General features: G+C 43.0%; 1 protein-coding gene across 1 annotated transcript in view; it reads right to left on the bottom strand.

Annotated features, from left to right (window-relative positions):
- Positions 1-20,160, bottom strand: part of LOC136833242 (ecdysone-inducible protein E75-like) — a 450,973-nt gene that overhangs the window by 8,516 nt on the left and 422,297 nt on the right. Inside the window, 1 exon segment of the mRNA XM_067095130.1 lies at positions 9,966-10,110. Coding sequence (XP_066951231.1) covers positions 9,966-10,110 — 145 coding nt within the window.

Below are 20,160 nucleotides of genomic sequence, written 5' to 3' on the forward strand. Positions count from 1 at the left end.
CGTCCGCTGAGTATTATGAACTGTATATCCAAAGGGAGACGAATATCCAAAGCGTTGCTGTATGCAAGTGGTAGTGAGAGACGGAGCGGTCTTCTAATCTCCACCCGACTCTGAGCTCTTTCAGTGAGCGACTGATCGTCGTGGCCAACATGAGTACGAGGTGGCTGGGGGCCACTGAGTTCCTCCCGTGCTCTCGCAACCCCCCCTCCCCTCCCCTCCCGCCCTCCCTTTCCTTTCCCCTTGTCGGGGGGATCCTCCTTCCCTCCCTCCCATCTCAGCCACGGCTCCTGCCCTCCTCCCCCTCCATCGCCTCCTCTCTCCATCCTCCCCCTCCCGACCCCCTCCATCCAACAATCACCAATACCGAGATACACGCAACTTTCACCCCTCTCGCCGACACCCATCGCAGCTCACTTTTACTCGACTCAAAGCTCACTTTCATTGTCATTATCAGAACATGAAGCACGCTCGGCGGTTTCTCCCGTGCGTGCGAATGCCGTCACCTTCGAACCGACGAATATGCATTTCACATTCGATCCATTTTCTTCGGGAGAGAGAAAAATTGAGAGAATTGAGAGAGAGAACGAGAGATGCGCGGCGGGGTGAACCTCGGCGGCCGTAAAGTCGAAAATCCCAGACACCAGGAACGCTCTGCACGCGTCTGCCTTGGCTTCGGCCTTTATCAGTGGTCACCTTCAAACCTACGACGACCTCCCCCTCCTCCCCATCCACGACACTCCCTTCCTGACCCCACCCCTCTCTCCGTAACTCTTACCCCTCCCCACCCCCTCCCGAAAGGTTAACTCCGGAAATGGGAAGTGAATATGTGCTGATAGTGACATCATCACTTCCGTATTGATTGCATTGTACACATTTGCTACGAAGCATTACTGAAAAGTACAATACAGGATATATATATATACAGTATATATATATATACATACAGTATACATATACATACATACATACATATACATACACACACACTGCCAAATCTCAACCACATAAGACAAGGTCTCTGTACCCTGTACCCCCAAGAATGATAAATAAATCTCTTGCGTCGTTGGCCGCCCCCCACCCCCAACCCCCACCTACCTTCCTTCCCCAAAATCTCATTTTATCATCGTAATGTACCCTGTTCGTCCCCTCCGTCCCCTCTTCTCGGTTCTCTCCAGCCACAAATTCGTCAAAAGACGAGAAACAGAGCGTCAGGTATATCGATGCACGGGGTTCATGAACTCTCGGGAGAGAGAGAGAGAGAGAGAGAGAGAGAGAGAGAGAGAGAGAGAGAGAGAGATTCACACGTGTTGTTTATAAAAATGCACAAAGTATCTGTAAGAGAGAGAGAGAGAGAGAGAGAGAGAGAGAGAGAGAGAGAGAGAGAGAGAGAGAGAGAGAGAATTGATACACACGTGTTGTTTACAAAAATGCACAACGTATCTGTAAAAGAGAGAGAGAGAGAGAGAGAGAGAGAGAGAGAGAGAGAGAGAGAGAGAAATGACACGTGTTGTTTACGAAAATGCACGAATGTCTTACAGATAAATAAAAGCACTTCCTTCATTTCCTTTGTACCAAAAAAAAAAAAAAACTCTATCCTTCCCAGTCAATCAACAAATCGGGGTATCATGACCCCTTCTTGTGCCCCGCCTACAAAAAACGGCTGACCGAGCAAAGCAGAGCACAAAAGCACAGCGTGTGTATGTGTGTGTGTGTGTGAAGGATTGCGGAAGAGATCCTCCACAATCATCATCATCAGAATCCTTCACTATCCTTCAGCGCGATGCAGGAAGTCAGAATAACATATCAGGGCACCAGACACCCTTTGTTGAGAAGGTACGCTACTCCCCCCTTCCTCCCCCCCAACACTGAAGAGTGCCTGTCCCTGGCATTTTTCTCCCTGGGAAGGGAGAGAGAGAGAGAGAGAGAGAGAGAGAGAGAGAGAGAGAGAGAGAGAGAGAGAGGCTGGCACCTACCTACCTCTTTCTCCCTGAGGAAGGAGGGAGGGAAAGAAGGGTGACTCAGGGCCACAAGGATATGAACGCTCGAGATCCGTAATTACGGAGAAGGTTATTTTAATCAAGAGACAGTTCGAGAAAAGAAAAACCAAGCACACTTAAAGGGATGTTCTTTTTTTCTTGCTCTGCAAATAAACACCAAGACATTTTTTGATAATCAATGGAGCTTCTCTTAATTTAATTCAAGATGAGCCATACGGATCGACAACCAAGAGATCTTATAATAAACATGGAAGCCCATTTCTCATAAAAGAAGAGAAATTTCTATAAAAAAAAACCATATATAATGATAAGTTTTGATAAGATTACAGTTTCAATGACTCAGGAACACCAAGTGAAAATTGGCGTTTAGTCCCCGCAGAGTTTATCGTCAGAATCCACATGGGAAAACGTTTGAACTCCGTCTTGCATGACTTCATTTACAAAGAGAAAAAGACACGAGAATAACTGCCTTTTCTGTAAATCCTTCTTCTTTTTCTCCTTCTTATTCTTCTTCACCTTCTTCCCGTTTCTAGCGCGGGAGTAGGACAGCGGCCATGTGTCTAGGCCACGTGACGTGTGGACACAATGCAGCCCCGGGGAAAGGTAGTAGGTAAGTGTGACATGCTTTTAAAAAAATAACTCTAAATATGCGAGCGATTAAATTATCATCTGAAGCCACTGGGAATGTTTCGCCTCGGAGAATTGTGAAATACACGAAAGTATCTTTTTAAGACACTTTCTAATCACTATTTTGAAATATATTGAGGTACAAATTCACTGGCTAGAAAGATTAACTATAAAGATTTAAATACGTTTTCATTTGAATCTTTCAAGTTACTGCACCAGCAAGGTATACTAATATCTGCACTTCGATGCCCAATATTCTCAAAAGTGAAAGTCCCCCATATCTACTACTGCATTAAATGACTAAAAATAAACGAAAGTTTGATATAATTCCATAATTGATAATCGTGACATCTATATCTTGAAGTTGAGGCACCACTTTATTGTAATAGGAAGTGGAGCAACACTTAAACCCCCACCCTCCCACACCCAGGCCCTCGCGATGAAAACTCTACGGGAATATTTATCCACGTTTCAGTTACAACAGACCATTCCATGCCTATTTCACTGCGAAAATCTCCTATCTTACGATTATTACTGGAATGTAGCCATACATTTCTTTTTAGAAATACTTGATATTGCAGACTACCAGACCTGAATAATACATTTCTTGTAATTAAGTGAAATAACGTTACATTTCTTGTAAATAAGTGAAATGATACATTTCTTGTAAATAAGTGAAATGATACATTTCTTGTAAATATGTGAAATAAAATTACATTTCTTGTAAATAAGTGAAGTAAAATTACATTACTTGTACATAAGTGAAATGATGCATTTCTTGTAAATAAGTGAAATGATACATTTCTTATTTACAAGTGACATAATACATTTCTTGTAAATAAGTGAGAAACTTTAATTTTTTAACGTCTTGGGAAGCCATTTTCCATCACATATTTACAGCGCAAGATAAAAAGTCTGTTCAAAAATGTTTGTTTACTGGGTAATTCAAGACAAATGATGAAATACCCCAACTTTAACAACAACAAAAAACCACAACGAACTTACCAGCACTACGACTGCTAGGAAAAGGCTGTAGGACCATCTTCCAGTGAGTTTCGGTCTCCGACCACCACCAACAACAACAAAAAAGACTCGGAGAGATTTTATTTCCAGACGTGGAGAGGGGGGAGAGGGAGATTTTGTATGTACGCTTTCCCTGGCGCGTGTTAATTTCACCTGCAGTGAAAACAGCAGTTTCTCGAGCCTGACACTTTCACTGCTCTATTTAAGCGACGTGCGGATTCTCAAAACATTCGGCAACCTCCTTTTGCACGAATCTCAGCAGAACTCTTTTAATCGACGACGGGAAATGTGTGTCCTTATCTTTAGTTATTGGTAAAAGACTAGAATTGGTTTCTGAGAGTCTCAGAGATCTGTTGGCAATTTCAAAAGTGTCAGCGTCACAGACAGAAAGTACTCTGTGCTTCTTTCTTCTGGAGTTCTTGCAATGCTTGGTGACTGCGCATTCAAAACGGACAGCCTCGGTCAATGAACTCTGGGTCTTGCAGATTAATTATTCAAGGATATGCTGAAGCTGGGGCAGCAGAACAGGAAGTCAGCGGTCACGAGGACACTCTGTCGCATATCCTGCAAAAAAAAAGCTGACCCACAGGAACTCCGGAGGCTAGTCGACCCTCTGAGTGTCCGAAACGCGCGCACACACAGGCGAAGGTCAGCAATGCATTGCGTCACTCTTGCTTCCTCGCTGACCACCTCCAAACAATAACAAAAGCGTGAGAGAGCGTGAGAGAGACAGAGACCAAGAGCTGCTCAACAAAAGTTTTCAATAACTTGGAAATTTTCCTTCTTGGAAGCGGCCCGACAACTTCTTAAGCAGCTAAGACCATCTATCCTTGATGTCTTTTTTTTTTTTGGAGTCTCTTGGAGAAAACTGATCAACGGCAGCGACTTTTTGACCGCAAGCGTGCAACAAGGGAGATCGCTCGCGCGCGTGTGCGGTCACGGCGGCTGAATCGGTGGGACTGGCTGGCTAGCACAGGCTCGTAGCTTCGTCAGGTCATCCACCCGTACGTTCACTTTCCTAGGCCCTTGACGTCACCGCCGTCAACTCCACGCCAGAAGTAGGTCAGCCCAGAGAGAGAGAGAGAGAGAGAGAGAGAGAGAGAGAGAGAGAGAGACCTCTCCTCTACGGTCCAAAGTCTACCGCCTTCCTACGGCGCCGTCAACCCAACGGCAGTACATCCTACTCGACTTGAGAGTTGTTGTCATTTCCAGAAGAAGAAGAAGAGAAGAAGAAGAAGAAGAAGGAGGAGGAGGAGGAGAAGAAGAAGAGAAGTAGATCGTTACGATGTGTGCTGCTTCCTTGTAATGCCTAGGCACCCGAGGGGGCAGATCACGTGTCACGGATCAGACAGGAGAGGAGGGGGAGGACTTTCAGATCAAAAATCCATCGCAATCGTGTATAGTAGTGTCTAGGATTTCCTCCCTACGCCAACATGGGTCATCGGAGTACAAAAGAAAGACGGCAACTCTTGTAAACACTCGGCCCTACCTCAGGGTACGAATGCCGACCTGGAGTAGCACAGGGCAGCGGCAGTCCTGCTCATTCAAGTGTCTAGTTTCAGGTGACGATCATGGACCACAAATCATAATTTAAACAAGATAATGAAAATAAAAATTCAAAAAAATCTTCATCACTTTCACTCTTCAAATCCTCATTAAGAAAGATAGAGATAAAAAAAAATTACAGCCAAAATACCGACAAATACAGACAATTCAACAGACTCAAAAACACAAAGAGCAGCTATGCCCTCTTACCAACATCACCATACACAACCAAACCTAGCGAGCGGCTGGCAAGGTTACACAACTGGAGAATTAATGGTTCATTTTTTCCCCCCGTACGCAGAGCCAAGAGGAATTGGGGAGGCTCAATCGTTTGTGAACTGTTTGGATTCCAAGTCGAAGGTGTTTTCGTGAATCGTGATCTTGATTGCTTTCGTGGTTTTATCATGACTTTTGTGACTTTTCCTAAAAAAAACAAATGGCTTTTAATGCTCTTTCCTACAATGTGATCTTTTTTACCTCTTGTTATCTGTAAGTTTTTTTTTTTTTTTTAATTACACCTTGTGCAATTTAACTGTTATTCTCTCAGGTCTGGGCGGGAATAAAAAACACTGACAATAGCGTTTTGTGGTTTCCTTAGGGAAGGCTTGGGCAGTTGACAGCAGTTCGGAATATACTTTGCTTATGAAAAAAAGCAAATAGTTAATAATCACGATTAGTCGGTTATTGGCTAAGGCATAACGGTATTGGTCGAAAAAGCTTAAGTATACTGTGTGTGTGTGTGTGTGTATATATATATATATATATATATATATATATATATATATATATATATATATATATATATATATATATATATATATATATAAATTTATATATACATATATATATATTGTGTGTGTGTGTATGTGTGTGTGTATGTGTGTGTGTGTGTGTGTGTGTGTGCACAGTTCACAACACAGTTAAAGGACAAACACAAACCCAGACAGCGACGCCATGCGTTCCACTAGCTGGTCTGCTCCGTGCGTCGAGATATACATACAACTGAACGTCATCATCGGGTCAGGAGCGGGCAATGACTTGGGGGAATCTGGCCGTTTATGTCTCCCCCCCCCCCGCCCCCTTCCCGCTTCCCCGCCATCCACCCACCTTCATTTACATCCATCAGAACCCATTCCCCTACCCCCATCGCCCCCTTCCACTACACCCCCACCTCCCCTTTTTCTACGCACAACCACCCCACCCAAAATCATCTCCACCCATCTTCCCGCTATGTAAGACGGTCGTTGGGTTGCTGTCGTGCTTTCGTATTTATGTAATTTTCTTTCACTTGCTGCGTTCGAAAAATCTGGCTAATTATGGTTTTATTTCCGTACGAAAAACCTTCGTTATGAGAGAGAGAGAGAGAGAGAGAGAGAGAGAGAGAGAGAGAGAGAGAGAGAGAGAGAGAGCTGAAACTCTGAAGTTTCCCCAGGAAGGCACATTAACTTGCAAACTTATTATCTGAGAGAGAGAGAGAGAGAGAGAGAGAGAGAGAGAGAGAGAGAGAGAGAGAGAGAGAGAGAGAGAGTACCCGTTATTTCCTCCTCGGCAAGCAGTGTGCATTGAGCCCCTAACTAAACCTGCCCACCCCTTGCAAAATTAGGCTATGGCCTTCAAGCGACCCATTTTTGCCTACACTCAAACTGCCAATACCGAATTCTTTCTTGTAATAAATAGATTTTGATGCAGAAAATCAAAATCTACACCACACACAAACACACTTACACACACACACACAAACATAAGAAAAACGTCATACACCTCTTCCTTGGTTTCCCATAGCAGCGATCCGTGACGTCACCGATGCACGGTGACGTCATATTCTTGATACTGTGACGTCACGGGTCCTGGTCGTTCACCCCAGGACCCTTTTGTCTCATCTCCCTTTGCCAAAGCCCATTCCCCTGATATTTGGGTTAACAGTGTGGCACTCACTTACTGGGTCAGGCAAACAAACCCCCTCCCTCCCCCTTCCTTTCCCCCTACTCTCCTCTGCTCCCTTCCTTTATCGCCGTGTCCCCAGCGACCCTCCTTTCCCCTTTCCCATTCCCCTTTTCCCTTTCCCCTCCCCGACGATAATTAACACGAGGTGGCACTCAGTGCCTTCGTCGGGAGACTGTGTTTAAATTATGGATCATTAGGTACTGCGAGATTGATTGATCCATTCGTTTAAATGGCGTCACAACTGCCAATTAAGGAAGGCGCTCAAGTGCTACATTTTTCATATTCTTAATGCCTATAAACCAAGACAAGATAAAGAATGTACAAACGCAATTCATATTCAGAATGACTGTGAATATGAATGAGAGAGTTCGGACTTGAAAAGCCAGACGAGAAATGGAACTGGGAATCAGAAAACACATCTTTTGAAAACTCCTTTCTTGAAGATGAAAAAGTTGCACAAGCTCACACAAAGTTGCACGAAAAGCTTACACAAGCTTACACGAAGTTGCACGAACGTCAAACACACAAAAACAGGACTTATTTAAAGACAAAGACACAAACATACAAAAGACAGGTGAACGACAAATAAAAAAAAAAAGAAAATCAACAGCATTCAACTCACACCCCACCCCTACCAAACCCTCCTCCTCCTCCTCCTCCTCCTCCACCCAACACCTCATCTCCTGACGAAGAAAGGAAGGTCAGGACCAAAAAGAAGGGCACAGCATCCTCGGGGTCAGGCTGGCATTGGTTAGCAGCGGCTAATGTAGCCCAGGGCATCATGACACCGAGTCATCACCCACCCACCCACCACCGCCCACGACCCACTACCCCACCCACCTCCGCCCACGACCCGCTACATCCAACCGAGCGCCCATTCTGGGAATCTCGAGCTCGTATAGTCGACTCCCCTCCCCACTCCCCCCAAAAACCCAACTACTCCCCTTTCCCGGGGGATCTCCCCTGACCACCCCTCCAAGTTTCCGTTGTAAATGTTAAATAGTAATATATTTAATAAAGTATAAATACATGCGATCTTTACTAAAAGATCAATATTTTTCGCAAAACATTATTATTATTATTTATTATTATTATTACTAATCTCAATCTACTGGCGATGCGATAGTGAGGGTACAAAGTGCCCCCACCCATCCCCCTCTCTCCATATTTCCTCTCGTAACCTGTCACGACCCGGTAAAAAAAATACCCAAGTCTGAACCGTTACCTGACCAGTGGGTAAGCGACCTGGGTAATTAACTCGGAATCGTGAAGGGCGCCTTTCAGCCTGCCCTGCCTCTACTGAACAATCGGAGGGCTCAATAAATTAGGTTAATCAAAGAGTCAAAGAAAGTCTTTATATCGAGGATCTCGTAATAATAATAATAGGTCTTTGTATAGATTCATTTTTTTAAATACTTTTGTACCCATATATAACCGAGGATCTGTTTCTCCAATTCAATAATCACGATATTAAGAGTATTTTTAATAATAATAATAATAAAAATAATAATAATCAATGGAGCAGAAAGAATAATTCAATGTCTTGATAAATTTTTATACCAAGGTCCCCTTTCCTTGCCACTAAGGGGAAACTCCCACCTCTGTTCCCCTTTTTTCGAATACCCCAGAAACGTCTCCCCTTGGCTTGGGACACAAAGCATAAAACGCAATTACACACACTTGTTCATCAGTATCCCCGAAGCCTACGTAACCCCAATACCTTTCCAGTGAAGACAAAATAAACATATTGTTCTGCTTCCTTTGAATGAAATATCTCTGATCTTTATACAAATTAAAAGGCGAGAATTCAAAAGGGTAGGTATCTTTTAAAATATGGAAAATATATATGTGAAGAGGCGTTATCTCGTGGAAGTAATGGTTAATTAATCCTGTATTTTCGTTTAATATACTTCAAATTGATTTACACAAATTAAAAAGCAAAAATTCAAAAGGGTATCTTTTCAATTATGAAAAATTTCGATATGAAAGAGACGTTGCATCTCATGGAAGTAACGATTAATTAATCAAGAATTTCGTTAATATACTTCAAATTGATTTACATAACATCGTCTCCTTTACACAAATTAAAAAGCAAAAAAAGGGTATCTTTTCATTTATGAAAAATTTCGATATGAAGAGACGTTATACCTCATGGAAGTAACGATGCTTTAATCCCGATTTTCGTTTAACACATTTCTAATTGATTGGCATCACATCGCCTGCTCTTCCGAAGCTGTACAGTGCATCATCTGGCCTGTATTAACAAAGGGCCGTGCCCTTCGGCACTTCCTTGTTCCACGGTCGTTTGAGATAAATCCCTCTTCACACCAGGGCCCTGTTATTTCGGCCAGGCCATCTGTCGTGTGTGAGAGAGAGAGAGAGAGAGAGAGAGAGAGAGATCAACTAACGGGGCAAAGGGTTTCAAGATCGGTGACCCCACGATCACGCTAAGGACAAAGACCCATACTAGGGCAGATGGGTACCCGGAATTCGGTCTCGTGTACACATGAAGAAATGTATGATATAGCAGGAGGAGGAGGAGGAGGAGGAGGAGGAGGAGGAGGAGGAGGAGGAGGAGGAGGAGGAGGAGGAGGAGGAGGAGGAGAAAGAGAATGCAGTTCACACTTAGCACCTCTCCTCCACACACACACACACAAACGATTCAACACAAACGTTCAGGAGTCACGAACGAAGAAGATCGCCGAACAAACACAAACACACACACACACACAAACTCTCGCAGACCACGAACTCGACCCCACCACCCTTCAACAAAAAAAAAAAAGGGGGGTGGGGGAGGGGGTTATGTCAAACACTTAAAATACTCACCATCTCGCGACATGCCAACAGCAATGCACTTCTTAAGCCGGCAGTACTGGCATCGGTTGCGGTTGATGCGCAGGATGGAGCACTGCTGATTCTTGGTGCAAGGACGATACTGAATCTTCTGCTGGATGCTGCGACGGAAGAATCCCTGCAGGAGACACAAGAGAAAAAGAGGAAGGGCGTTAGAACTGTGCTTTTTCTCTCTCGGGGTAGTGCTTGCCTCATGATGATGAGGATGATGATGATGATGATGATGATGATGGTGGCTATTATTATGATTAAAAAATACTCATCGCTATTATGATTAAAAATAATCAGAGTAGAGTGAGTCTTGGAGAAACAAATTCACAGTTATGTGTGTGTACACATATTTAAAGATAAATCTGCACAGATTTATCTTTAAATGTATGTACACATCATAAAAGTGGATTTGTTTCTCCATCATCATCAATATGATTATTATTATTATTATTATTATTATTAATATTATTATTATTATTCCGAAGATGAACCCTTTTCATATGGAACAAACAAATAAAAGGGGCCACTGACTTGACATTCAAGATTCCAATGAATATTACAGTATTCATTCACAAGAAGTAACAGAAGGTAATGGAAAATAAAAAGTTATTAGAAAACCAGATAAATTAAGAAATAAGTAAATAAAAATTTAAGTAAAATATTAATATACAGGAGAAGGTTTCGGTAATGTTTCTCTTTAAATGCTTAGATGAACCACTGTGGTTCCCGTTCATTGCTAACCACAATCTTATTTTAATCGGTTGGGTTTTAATTGAAGTAATACTGAAAGCTTGTTCTGAACGAATGTAAGCAGTTTACAGTACATAAATCTCTTGAGAAAATAAATTAATTGTATGAAATTTACAAGTAAATTACACTGTTCTGCGACAGGAAACACAGCTATCGTTAACTCCACTCAACACATTACTGAATTTCATCTAACTCGCCAAATCAAGAGGGTGCTTACAGACGGCTATCAATGCTCCCCTAAATGCTATTTTCAAAGTCGCCCTTCCTTCCCAAAATCCACTCGGAAGGTCGAGCGAGTTCCCGAGACCTCCAACGACAACCGAACTCGGGGAGAAACAAAGATCATTTCTGGCAGGAGGCTTGGATATATATACATAAAGACCGCAGGAACACACACTTCCAGGTTTCTCAGGACCTCCTGGAAATAGTTTGGCCATGCGTGTACGTGGCTTCGTATGTGTGAGTGTATGTGTTCGTCTGTACACGCCGAAGTAAGTGTCTGGTCTGGGGGGGGGGGGGGAAGTGTAGGCGATGTGACCGTGAACTTGAGGGAGAGAAAGAGAGGCAGAGTGTTGAGGGAGGGGCCCCTTGGGTTCTCCGTAGTGCAACGGCTTTCGCTGTACGAGCTATGACGCACACGACCTGGAGGAGGCGTAAACCGGAGGAGAGAGGAGCAGGAGGAGGAGGAGGAGGAGGAGGAGATGATGATAGTGCGTGGGATGAGTAGGGCCAAAACCGCCTCTCCCCCCACCCTCCCATCCCCCATCTCCAAAAACCAGATCCAGTCCGAAAACCAGGAAGAAGGTTATATGACGAACTTTAGGAAAATTCGCCTCTGACGTGGGAGGTTGCGTTGCTTGAATGCACTGGGAAGAAGATGAAGATGATTTCCTAATGCATATTCTCCCAGAAACAATTCAAGAAATGTTTAAGAGAAGTTTTTTTTTTTATTTGAAGTAGGAAGAGAGGAACGTCGATTGTGCCTGGCTGGAAAATACGCCCCTTTTTACCGTTAAGGCAAATATGCGCCCAGTTTTGCATGGGCGCGAGTTGTTGCTACCAACATATGCCTTGGTATGCCCGGCATAAAAACGTCTTTTCTGGGGATGCAAACTCTTGTGCATACACTGGAAATACGGATGCCTAATCTTCCAGGAGATAAATACGAAAACGAAAATTCCCTCTAATACCAAATTCCTTGCCATGAACCCTCCTCTCGTCCTAGAGGACCCAACCGCCCCCCCTCCGCCCTACCGCCCCCCACCCCCAAAACACCCTTTACCCGTCCTTCCGATACGGTCCACGTCTTACTAGTAATAGTAATAGTAGTACTCCCGCCCGGCCCAACTTCTCCCAAAAGGGCTGATACCGTAAGAACACCTCAATGACAGAGCACAGCCGGCCCCCACGACCGCCAGACCGCTTCTCTCCCCCTCCCCTCCTCCCCCACTAAAAAAACACCCTCCCATCCTACGAGAGCATTCTGTATACACACACTCATACAGGAAGAGACTGAAGACCTCCTCCTCCTCCTCCTCCTCTCCTTGCTTTACGCCCTGACGAGGAGGAGGAGGAGGAGGAGGAGGAGGAGGAGGAGGAGGAGGAGGAGGAGGAGGAGGAGGATCCTCTCCGACGCCTTCTGCAGAATATTAACTTCCAGTCTGAAGGGCGTCTTGCGTAACGAGAATTTGCCCTCTCTTTATTAAGGGAGGAAAAGGAAACAGAGAGAGAGAGAGAGAGAGAGAGAGAGAGAGAGAAGAAGGCTTTTAAAAACTGGTCTCGAATGCGAGGATGTGCTCGTGTATTGGGAAAATATTTTCCTGGAATCCAGGTGAGTGGAGCTACGTAGATACCAGTTCCCCGGATGCACACGACCCTCTCCCATGCAACTCCTTAAAAGTCCCAGGTCCTAGACCAAGCCTAGTTTGGGGCGTCGGGGGAGGGGGGAGGAGGGTATGCAATGATGTGGCGTTACTTAGTGATATTTCCTGGGCGTGCATCTGCTGACGCGCGTGCGCGCCTCTCGGGGCATCGGTGACCGTGAAGATGTCGTCACACTCAGCTTCCCGTTATTAATCCTTCCCGCCCGCAGCGTCTCCTGAGGTCAGTGGCCCGCGCCTACAGAAAGACGCCCCTGGAGACCTTGTCCCCACGACTGATTGATTGATTTACGTCCACTACGACTGGCGTCACGTCATCTTTGGGAAAACGTCGATACAACTACAAAGCGCTGATGCGCAGGAATGACCCTGGCATGTGAACTCATAATGAGATATCTCTGGATCGGTTAGTCAATACGGAGAAGGGGGGGGGGCGACACCCCATCTTTTTAACCGATGAGTCGACTTGTGATTGGCGGAGCACATCGAATGCACGGTAAAGGACCCCGGCGAGTCAAGCCTGCGCTATCGATGATGAAATCACCAAGACAGTTGTTGACTCACGCATTCACACAATCGCTCAGGGGTTCCCCAGGTCAATGTACTGTCTCCCGAACACGCGCTCACGAACGGACACACGAAAAAAACACACACACACAAAAGCCCTTGTTATTCACCCCCTTCTGTCTCTCTCCCTCTCTCTTCCGCAAAATCCCTGGCTTCATTTTTCCTAGTATTCTGTGACGCAAATGGGAAGAGACCTCGATTCAAACGGAGCCTCTGATCTGATAAGTACCGTTTTCGCAAATTTCCTCGGCGGACACCTCAGCCATGAAGCAATCTGTGCATAGTGGCGTATAACTGTGCGTACCCAAGTCTGGCTGTGGGGTTTACTATGTCCCTAGAATGACGATGAAGGCGAGACCCTCCATTGACGCAATAGCACTTGGGAATCGGTGTGAAACTATGGAAAGGCTCTAGCGACTGGAATCTCAATTCAGCTAATCATTCGACTGTTTGACTGACAACTCAGCTAATCATTCGACTGTTTGACTGACAATTCAGCTAATCATTCGACTGTTTGACTGACAATTCAGCTAATCATTCGGCTGTTTGACTGACAATTCAGCTAATCATTCGACTGTTTGACCGACAACTCAGTTAATCATTCGGCTGTTTGACTGACAATTTAGCTAATCATTCGGCTGTTTGACTGACAACTCAGCTAATCATTCGACTGCCTGACTGACAATTCAGCTAATCATTCGACTGTTTGACTGACAACTCAGCTAATCATTCGACTGTTTGACTGACAATTCAGCTAATCATTCGACTGTTTGACTGACAATTCAGCTAATCATTCGGCTGTTTGACTGACAACTCAGCTAATCATTCGACTGTTTGACTGACAATTCAGCTAAATCATTTGACTGTCTGACTGACCGTGTGTTCATCTAGGTAACAAGTTGCTATTGTTCAAGGAAAGAATTGGTTGTCATAGTTTGAATGGCTAATGTATGAATAAGTAAAAAAAGTCCTTGTAGTTATTTTATATATATATATATATGTATATGTGTATATATATATGTATATATATACATATACATACATCTTTCCGAGTAAGTAAAAGCATGAGGTCACCCACATCCGAACAGCGAATTCCTTCAACTTTCGACAGTAAAACCTTGAAGCGACGTGACGACGCTCCGAGAGTTAAAAGCGATCTTTTGAAACGGATGATAGATCTTTCGAACTTGCAAAACAGGAGGAGCACTTGTAGTTCACGAAGGAGAAAGGAGTGAGCGTGAACGCCGAGACCGAAGCCGAAGTCGTGAACGAACGAACGCGCGCCTTGGTCATGCAAAAGGGCCAAGACCAAACTCTTTCTGGCGAATCTGGTCTCCTTTCCTTTTCTGAGGAGGAGGAGGAGGAGGAGGAGGAGGAGGAGGAGGAGGGAGGAGGAGGAGGGAGGAGGAGGAGGAGGAGGAGGAGGAGGTAAAGTGATAAACAAGAGAAAAAAGGAGGTAAAGTGATAAACCGCAGTGGTAAAGTGATAAACAAGAGAAGAAAGGAGTTGACGAAGAGGAAAAGAAGGTGTTCGTAACAATATTAAGGAAATGGGCGATTTCTGGAAACGAAGGGAAAACCCGATTCACTAAGATGGTGAATTTATATCAAAATCTATTCAAATTTATATTACAAAATCTATTAAAAGACAAATTAACCCTCAGTTGCATTTTAATAAAATAAATAGCAAGAACGAAAGAATTTAAACAGTAATTTCCCGTATTCTTATATCAACCACATTCATTCCTTCACAATGAAAGCAAATTAGGCTAAACGAACTGGCCGCAGGTTTTTTTTATTCCCCCCCCCTCCCCCTAATGTTCGTTACCCAAGGACAACACAAAGGGCCTCCCTCGGAGGAGTCAGGGTCGAAGGATCCGTTAGACCAATCTGCTGCTCTGCTCATCGGCGGGTGGATGTGAACAACCTCTCCTCCTTCTGAAAACATTTCTCTCTCTCTCTCTCTCTCTCTCTCTCTCTCTCTCTCTCTCTCTCTCTCTCTCTCTCTCTCTTTCTCTCTCGAGATTTTTTCTCTCTAGATATTTCTCTCTCTAGACATTTCTCTCTCTCGATTTTTTCTCTAGATATTTTTTTTTCTCTCTAGATATTTTTTTTTTCTCTCTCTCTCTCTCTCTCTCTCTCTCTCTCTCTCTCTCTCTCTCTCTCTCTACCCATCCACAAAACCCCCCACCCCTCCCCCCTTTCTTTCCCACCCAGTCCCCTTCACAATGGCCTATACAAGTGGATCCCTTTAAAAAAAACACACACCCTAAGGGCTTAAGGTGAACCTGGATAGTAAAAAACGATTACCTCTTTGATAAAAAAATGCAAAATCTTCTGAATTACAGCACAGCGACTCATTACAGCAACAGCTGTAATTTCCTGCTTGCCCCCATATAAATAACGGTTTCGCAACCCTTACACGGCGTTAGGCCTACCCAAGCCTCGAAAATTTTCGTTGGCTATTTCCCAATTTCCGTGTGACCGTAATAGCAGTGTACTCATCGGGTAACTCACCTGGCCCCCGAAAACTGAGGACCAATGACACGGCTTCCTTTTTATTGTTATATTCTAATCTCTCTTTTTTTGTATTTTCTTATCTTTTACCATTTTAGTAACTTTTTTTTTAGTAATTTTTTTTCACTTTTTTAGTAATTTTTTTAAATTATTTTTTATTGTTATTTTATATTTTTATTGGTTGTTTTTCATATTTCTATTATTTTATTTTTTTATTTTCTCATTTATTTCTATTTTCGTAAAAAGAACGCTTATCTGAACGCCGGAAACCCGGTGTTTTAAGAAAGGGATTTTTCCCAACCTCCTGGGGAATTTCCCAAACCTACAATTGGTCCGCTACCTGTCCCGTACGAGAAGAGGGGCAGTGAAAATAAATAACAGGTGTATATAAAGAAAAGGATAAGGATAGACATTAACTTATTTTGCCTTGTACGACAAAAGAAAAAATGGAATGGCAATTTTAGAAAAATGTACATATATTTTTTTCTCCTTTTTCGCACGTGGAATTTCCTATCCTCCTGACAGCATAAAAAGAACCCTTTGTTATCTCCGGAGAGAGAGAGAGAGAGAGAGAGAGAGAGAGAGAGAGAGAGAGAGAGAGAGAGAGAGAGAGACATATATACCTACACATATATATCTTTCTCATTGCATAAGTCTCAAACAACCGACGAACTTTCCAACAACGCCGAAGAGGAGGAGGAGGAGGAGGAGGAGGAGGAGGAGGAGGAGGAGGAGGAGGGCCCAACGGAAAGTGAGAACAATTCGTCACAACCAACGACGAAACCGCCTCTAAAAACCAGCGCTGTGGCCTGGCCTTGGCGCGGTTTCTCTTCGCCAGGAGTAAAAGCTCGCGCTCTCTCTCTCTCTCTCTCTCTCTCTCTCTCTCTCTCTCTCTCTCTCTCTCTCTCTCTCTCTCTCGCTGGTGGTGGTGGCAACAAAAGGCTAAATTGCCATTCGTATTAGGTAGATGACTCTTCATAAAGTGAAAATAATACTTTCCAAATGGAGAGAGAGAGAGAGAGAGAGAAAGAGAGAAACACATATATATATATATAAAATATAATATACTGTATATATATATATATATATATATATATATATATATATATATATATATATATATATATATATAGAGAGAGAGAGAGAGAGAGAGAGAGAGAGAGAGAGACCAAAGAGAGAGAGAGAGAGAACCGTCTTCCCTGCTTAGTGATGCTGACCAAACAGCGAGAGAGAGAGAGAGAGAGAGAGAGTTCGATTTCAACCAAACGTCTGAAAATCAAGATTAAACCGACAAAGAAAAAAAAGAAAATAAGCAAAACAAAACAAAAACACACCACACAAACGCGTCCTGGCACCCTTACTGCTCTGACCTACATTTCGGTCAGTCACCTCTCTCTCTCTCTCTCTCTCTAGATTGGGAGTTTGGCCCACTGGGTGCGTCATCGGTGTGCCGAAACTGACAACTCTTGTGTAAGATATTTCTTCTATTTTTCTCTTATTTTTAAATCCGCGGAGCCATTTTCAACTTCTAAAATGAAACTGAATGGTTGTCTACATAGACTGCTGTCCTTAGATTTCGTGTTCATAGGAGAAATAACCTTTTTAAGGCTATGAAATATGGCCGAAAGGTGATGGCGGAAGAAAATTCGGTACCTGGCAACTCCAACATAGAGACGAGGTTGAGAGGGAAAGTGTGTTTGTGAGTTTGTGCGTGTTTGTCTAGGTGCACAAACTGAGGCTTGTATGTAACGCTAACATTGTCTAACGAGGAATAACGGAGTCCGGGGATTGTAGAATCGTTGCAGAATCATTACAAAAGTTATATATAACGTTCAAAGAAATGATTTCAATGCCGTAATGTTTCTTGAAAATTTATTGGGTAACCTCAATACTGGTCGTTGCCTCGTTGGTTTTCAACTTGAATCCTTGCACGCGTGGGATTCCGCGAAGTCGAAAACTCACTGAGAGAGAGAGAGAGAGAGAGAGAGAGAGAGAGAGAGAGAGAGAGAGAGAGAGAGAGAGAGAGATTACTACTTTTAGTAAATAAAATATAGCACCCTCTGGGAACAACAAGAAACAGAGAGAGACAGAGAGAGAGAGAGAGAGAGAGAGAAAATAACTACTTTTAGTACACAGTAAAACACCCTATGATTCATGAAACAGAAACCAGAAACTGAGAGAGAGAGAGAGAGAGAGAGAGAGAGAGAGAGAGAGAGAGAGAGAACACAGCACCCTAGGATAAAATCTAACAGAAACAAGACACACACACATGTAAGTCCTCCCCCTCCCCTTCCCCTACCCCCTCTCCCCACAATTCCCGGCATCCTTTCGCGTATATAATCGGCGGGAATTTTTGGCAAGTGTCGGGGAAATGCTTCAGATGTCATCATACGAGGGAACGAATTAACCCCCTCCCCCTCCCACACCCTCCCCGGGCGAGTCCTGAAACTAGGTTACTGGTCCGAGGGTAAACACTACCACCACCGCCATCATCCCGTCCATTTCGTCGTCGTGAGGTCGCTGACCCCCAGCAAGAGTGGCCCGCCCTTGCTATCTATACCAACAGGATAAAAGATAAAAAAAAAAAAAATTAAATAAATAAAAAAATTGTCACGAAAGCTCGGTGCAGCTTTTGTTGGATTCCGACTGAACTGACGTAACCGTTGACAAAAAAAAAATAAATAAAAAATAAAAAATAAAATAAAAATAAAATAAAATAAAATAAAAAGCATGGGACAGCTTTTGTCGGATTCCGACTGACTTCACGTAACCGTTGAAAAAAGAAACTGTTCTTTGACTCTTAAAGGATGAGATAAAAAAAAAAAAAACACTGTCACGAAAGCACGGGGTAGCTTTTATCGGATTCCGACTGAACTGACGTAATCGCAGACACAAAATAAACAAGACGGAAAAAAAAGCTGTTCTGTAACTCTTATAGGATACTTTTTAACTCTTATAATGTCAGATGAATAAAATATAGGAAATCTGAGTATCCAGGTGAATTACAAACTCGAGGATCAAGTTCGCGCCTTTGTTGTTCAAGTAGGGACCTCCCCTCTCCCAAACAACTCTCACCTTTCTGTAAAAAAAAAAAAAAAAAAAAAAACCATTACCCTGCCGGCTGCATCCTTCGCTTGTTTCAAACAACTCTCTCCTTTCTGTTGTAAAAAGGGTATTGTCCACCAGGACACTTCTTTCGTTACTTGTAAACTGTTCATCCTTTCATCCTGCTTCAATTTTCACATACCGAAAATCCCTTCCGTATTTTACAAACTAATCTCACCTTAGTTTCTTAAAACAACGACACTTCTTTCATTGAGTGTTTATATACAGCCCATCCTATCATCCTATTTCAGTTTTCACATATCGAAAATTCCTTCGGTATCATTCGTGTATCATTCATACGGAAAGAACAAGAAGAGAGTAGTTCAATTTTCACATGATATCGAAAATCCCTCATGTATCATTCGTGTATCATTCATACAGAAAGAGCAGAAAGGAAGTACACTTCAGTTTTCACATACTATCGAAAATCCCTTGGGTATCATTCGTGTATCATTCATAAAGAAAACCAAAATAGCTTACGCACACAGCCCGGCTGCAGTTCTTGCGATGAAAGCTACCAAATGGACCAGGCGAGGGTATACATAAGTATATAAATATACACACCAGTGTATGTATATCTGCGATTAATAAAATGAAAATAAAAAGTGGAGCGAATTGGACGCGGTGTCAATGACCCTCGGTACGGCAAATGAGAGGAAGTCGAATCGAATCCTTTGTACCGAGAATTAAATGGAATGCGGTAACCTCGATTCCCTCGTATATACATCTCACGTTCTTCTTCTGGACGATCGAAGGCACGGCGTGGAATTGATTCAAGGCAAATTTGGAAATTGGGAAATTGGTCAAGGAAATCTGAAAATTGGTCAAGGAAATTTGGACACTGGAGAATTAGTTGTAATTATTATTATTATTATTATTATTATTATTATTATTATTATTATTATTATTCAGAGGATGAACCCCACTCGTATGGAACAAGCCCACCAAAGGGGCCATTGACTTGAAATTCAAACTTCCAAAGGATATGTTGTTCATTCACAAGAAGTAACAGAAGGTAATGGGAAACGCAAAAAGAGGGATCTCGATTATTAAAAAAGATAAAAAAAAATATATCAATAAACAGATAAAAATGTATTACATTGCAAGGAGAACAGTATTAAGGTAGTAAGACCTCTCAGCGAGATCTCTCCGTGTTGTATCTAAAGTAGCATATTCATGTAGAAAATATTTACATGGGTGTATGTACCTGAGACAATTACCGGTACGCACCAAACTAATAATACCCTTAGATAATCTTATATACTTTTTATACAGAGAGAGAGAGAGAGAGAGAGAGAGAGAGAGAGAGAGAGAGAGAGAGAGAGAGAGAGAGAGAGAGAGAGAGTGACTTTTAGTAG

This window comes from Macrobrachium rosenbergii, chromosome 51 (assembly GCF_040412425.1).
Source record: "Macrobrachium rosenbergii isolate ZJJX-2024 chromosome 51, ASM4041242v1, whole genome shotgun sequence".
NCBI classification, from domain to species: domain Eukaryota; kingdom Metazoa; phylum Arthropoda; class Malacostraca; order Decapoda; family Palaemonidae; genus Macrobrachium; species Macrobrachium rosenbergii.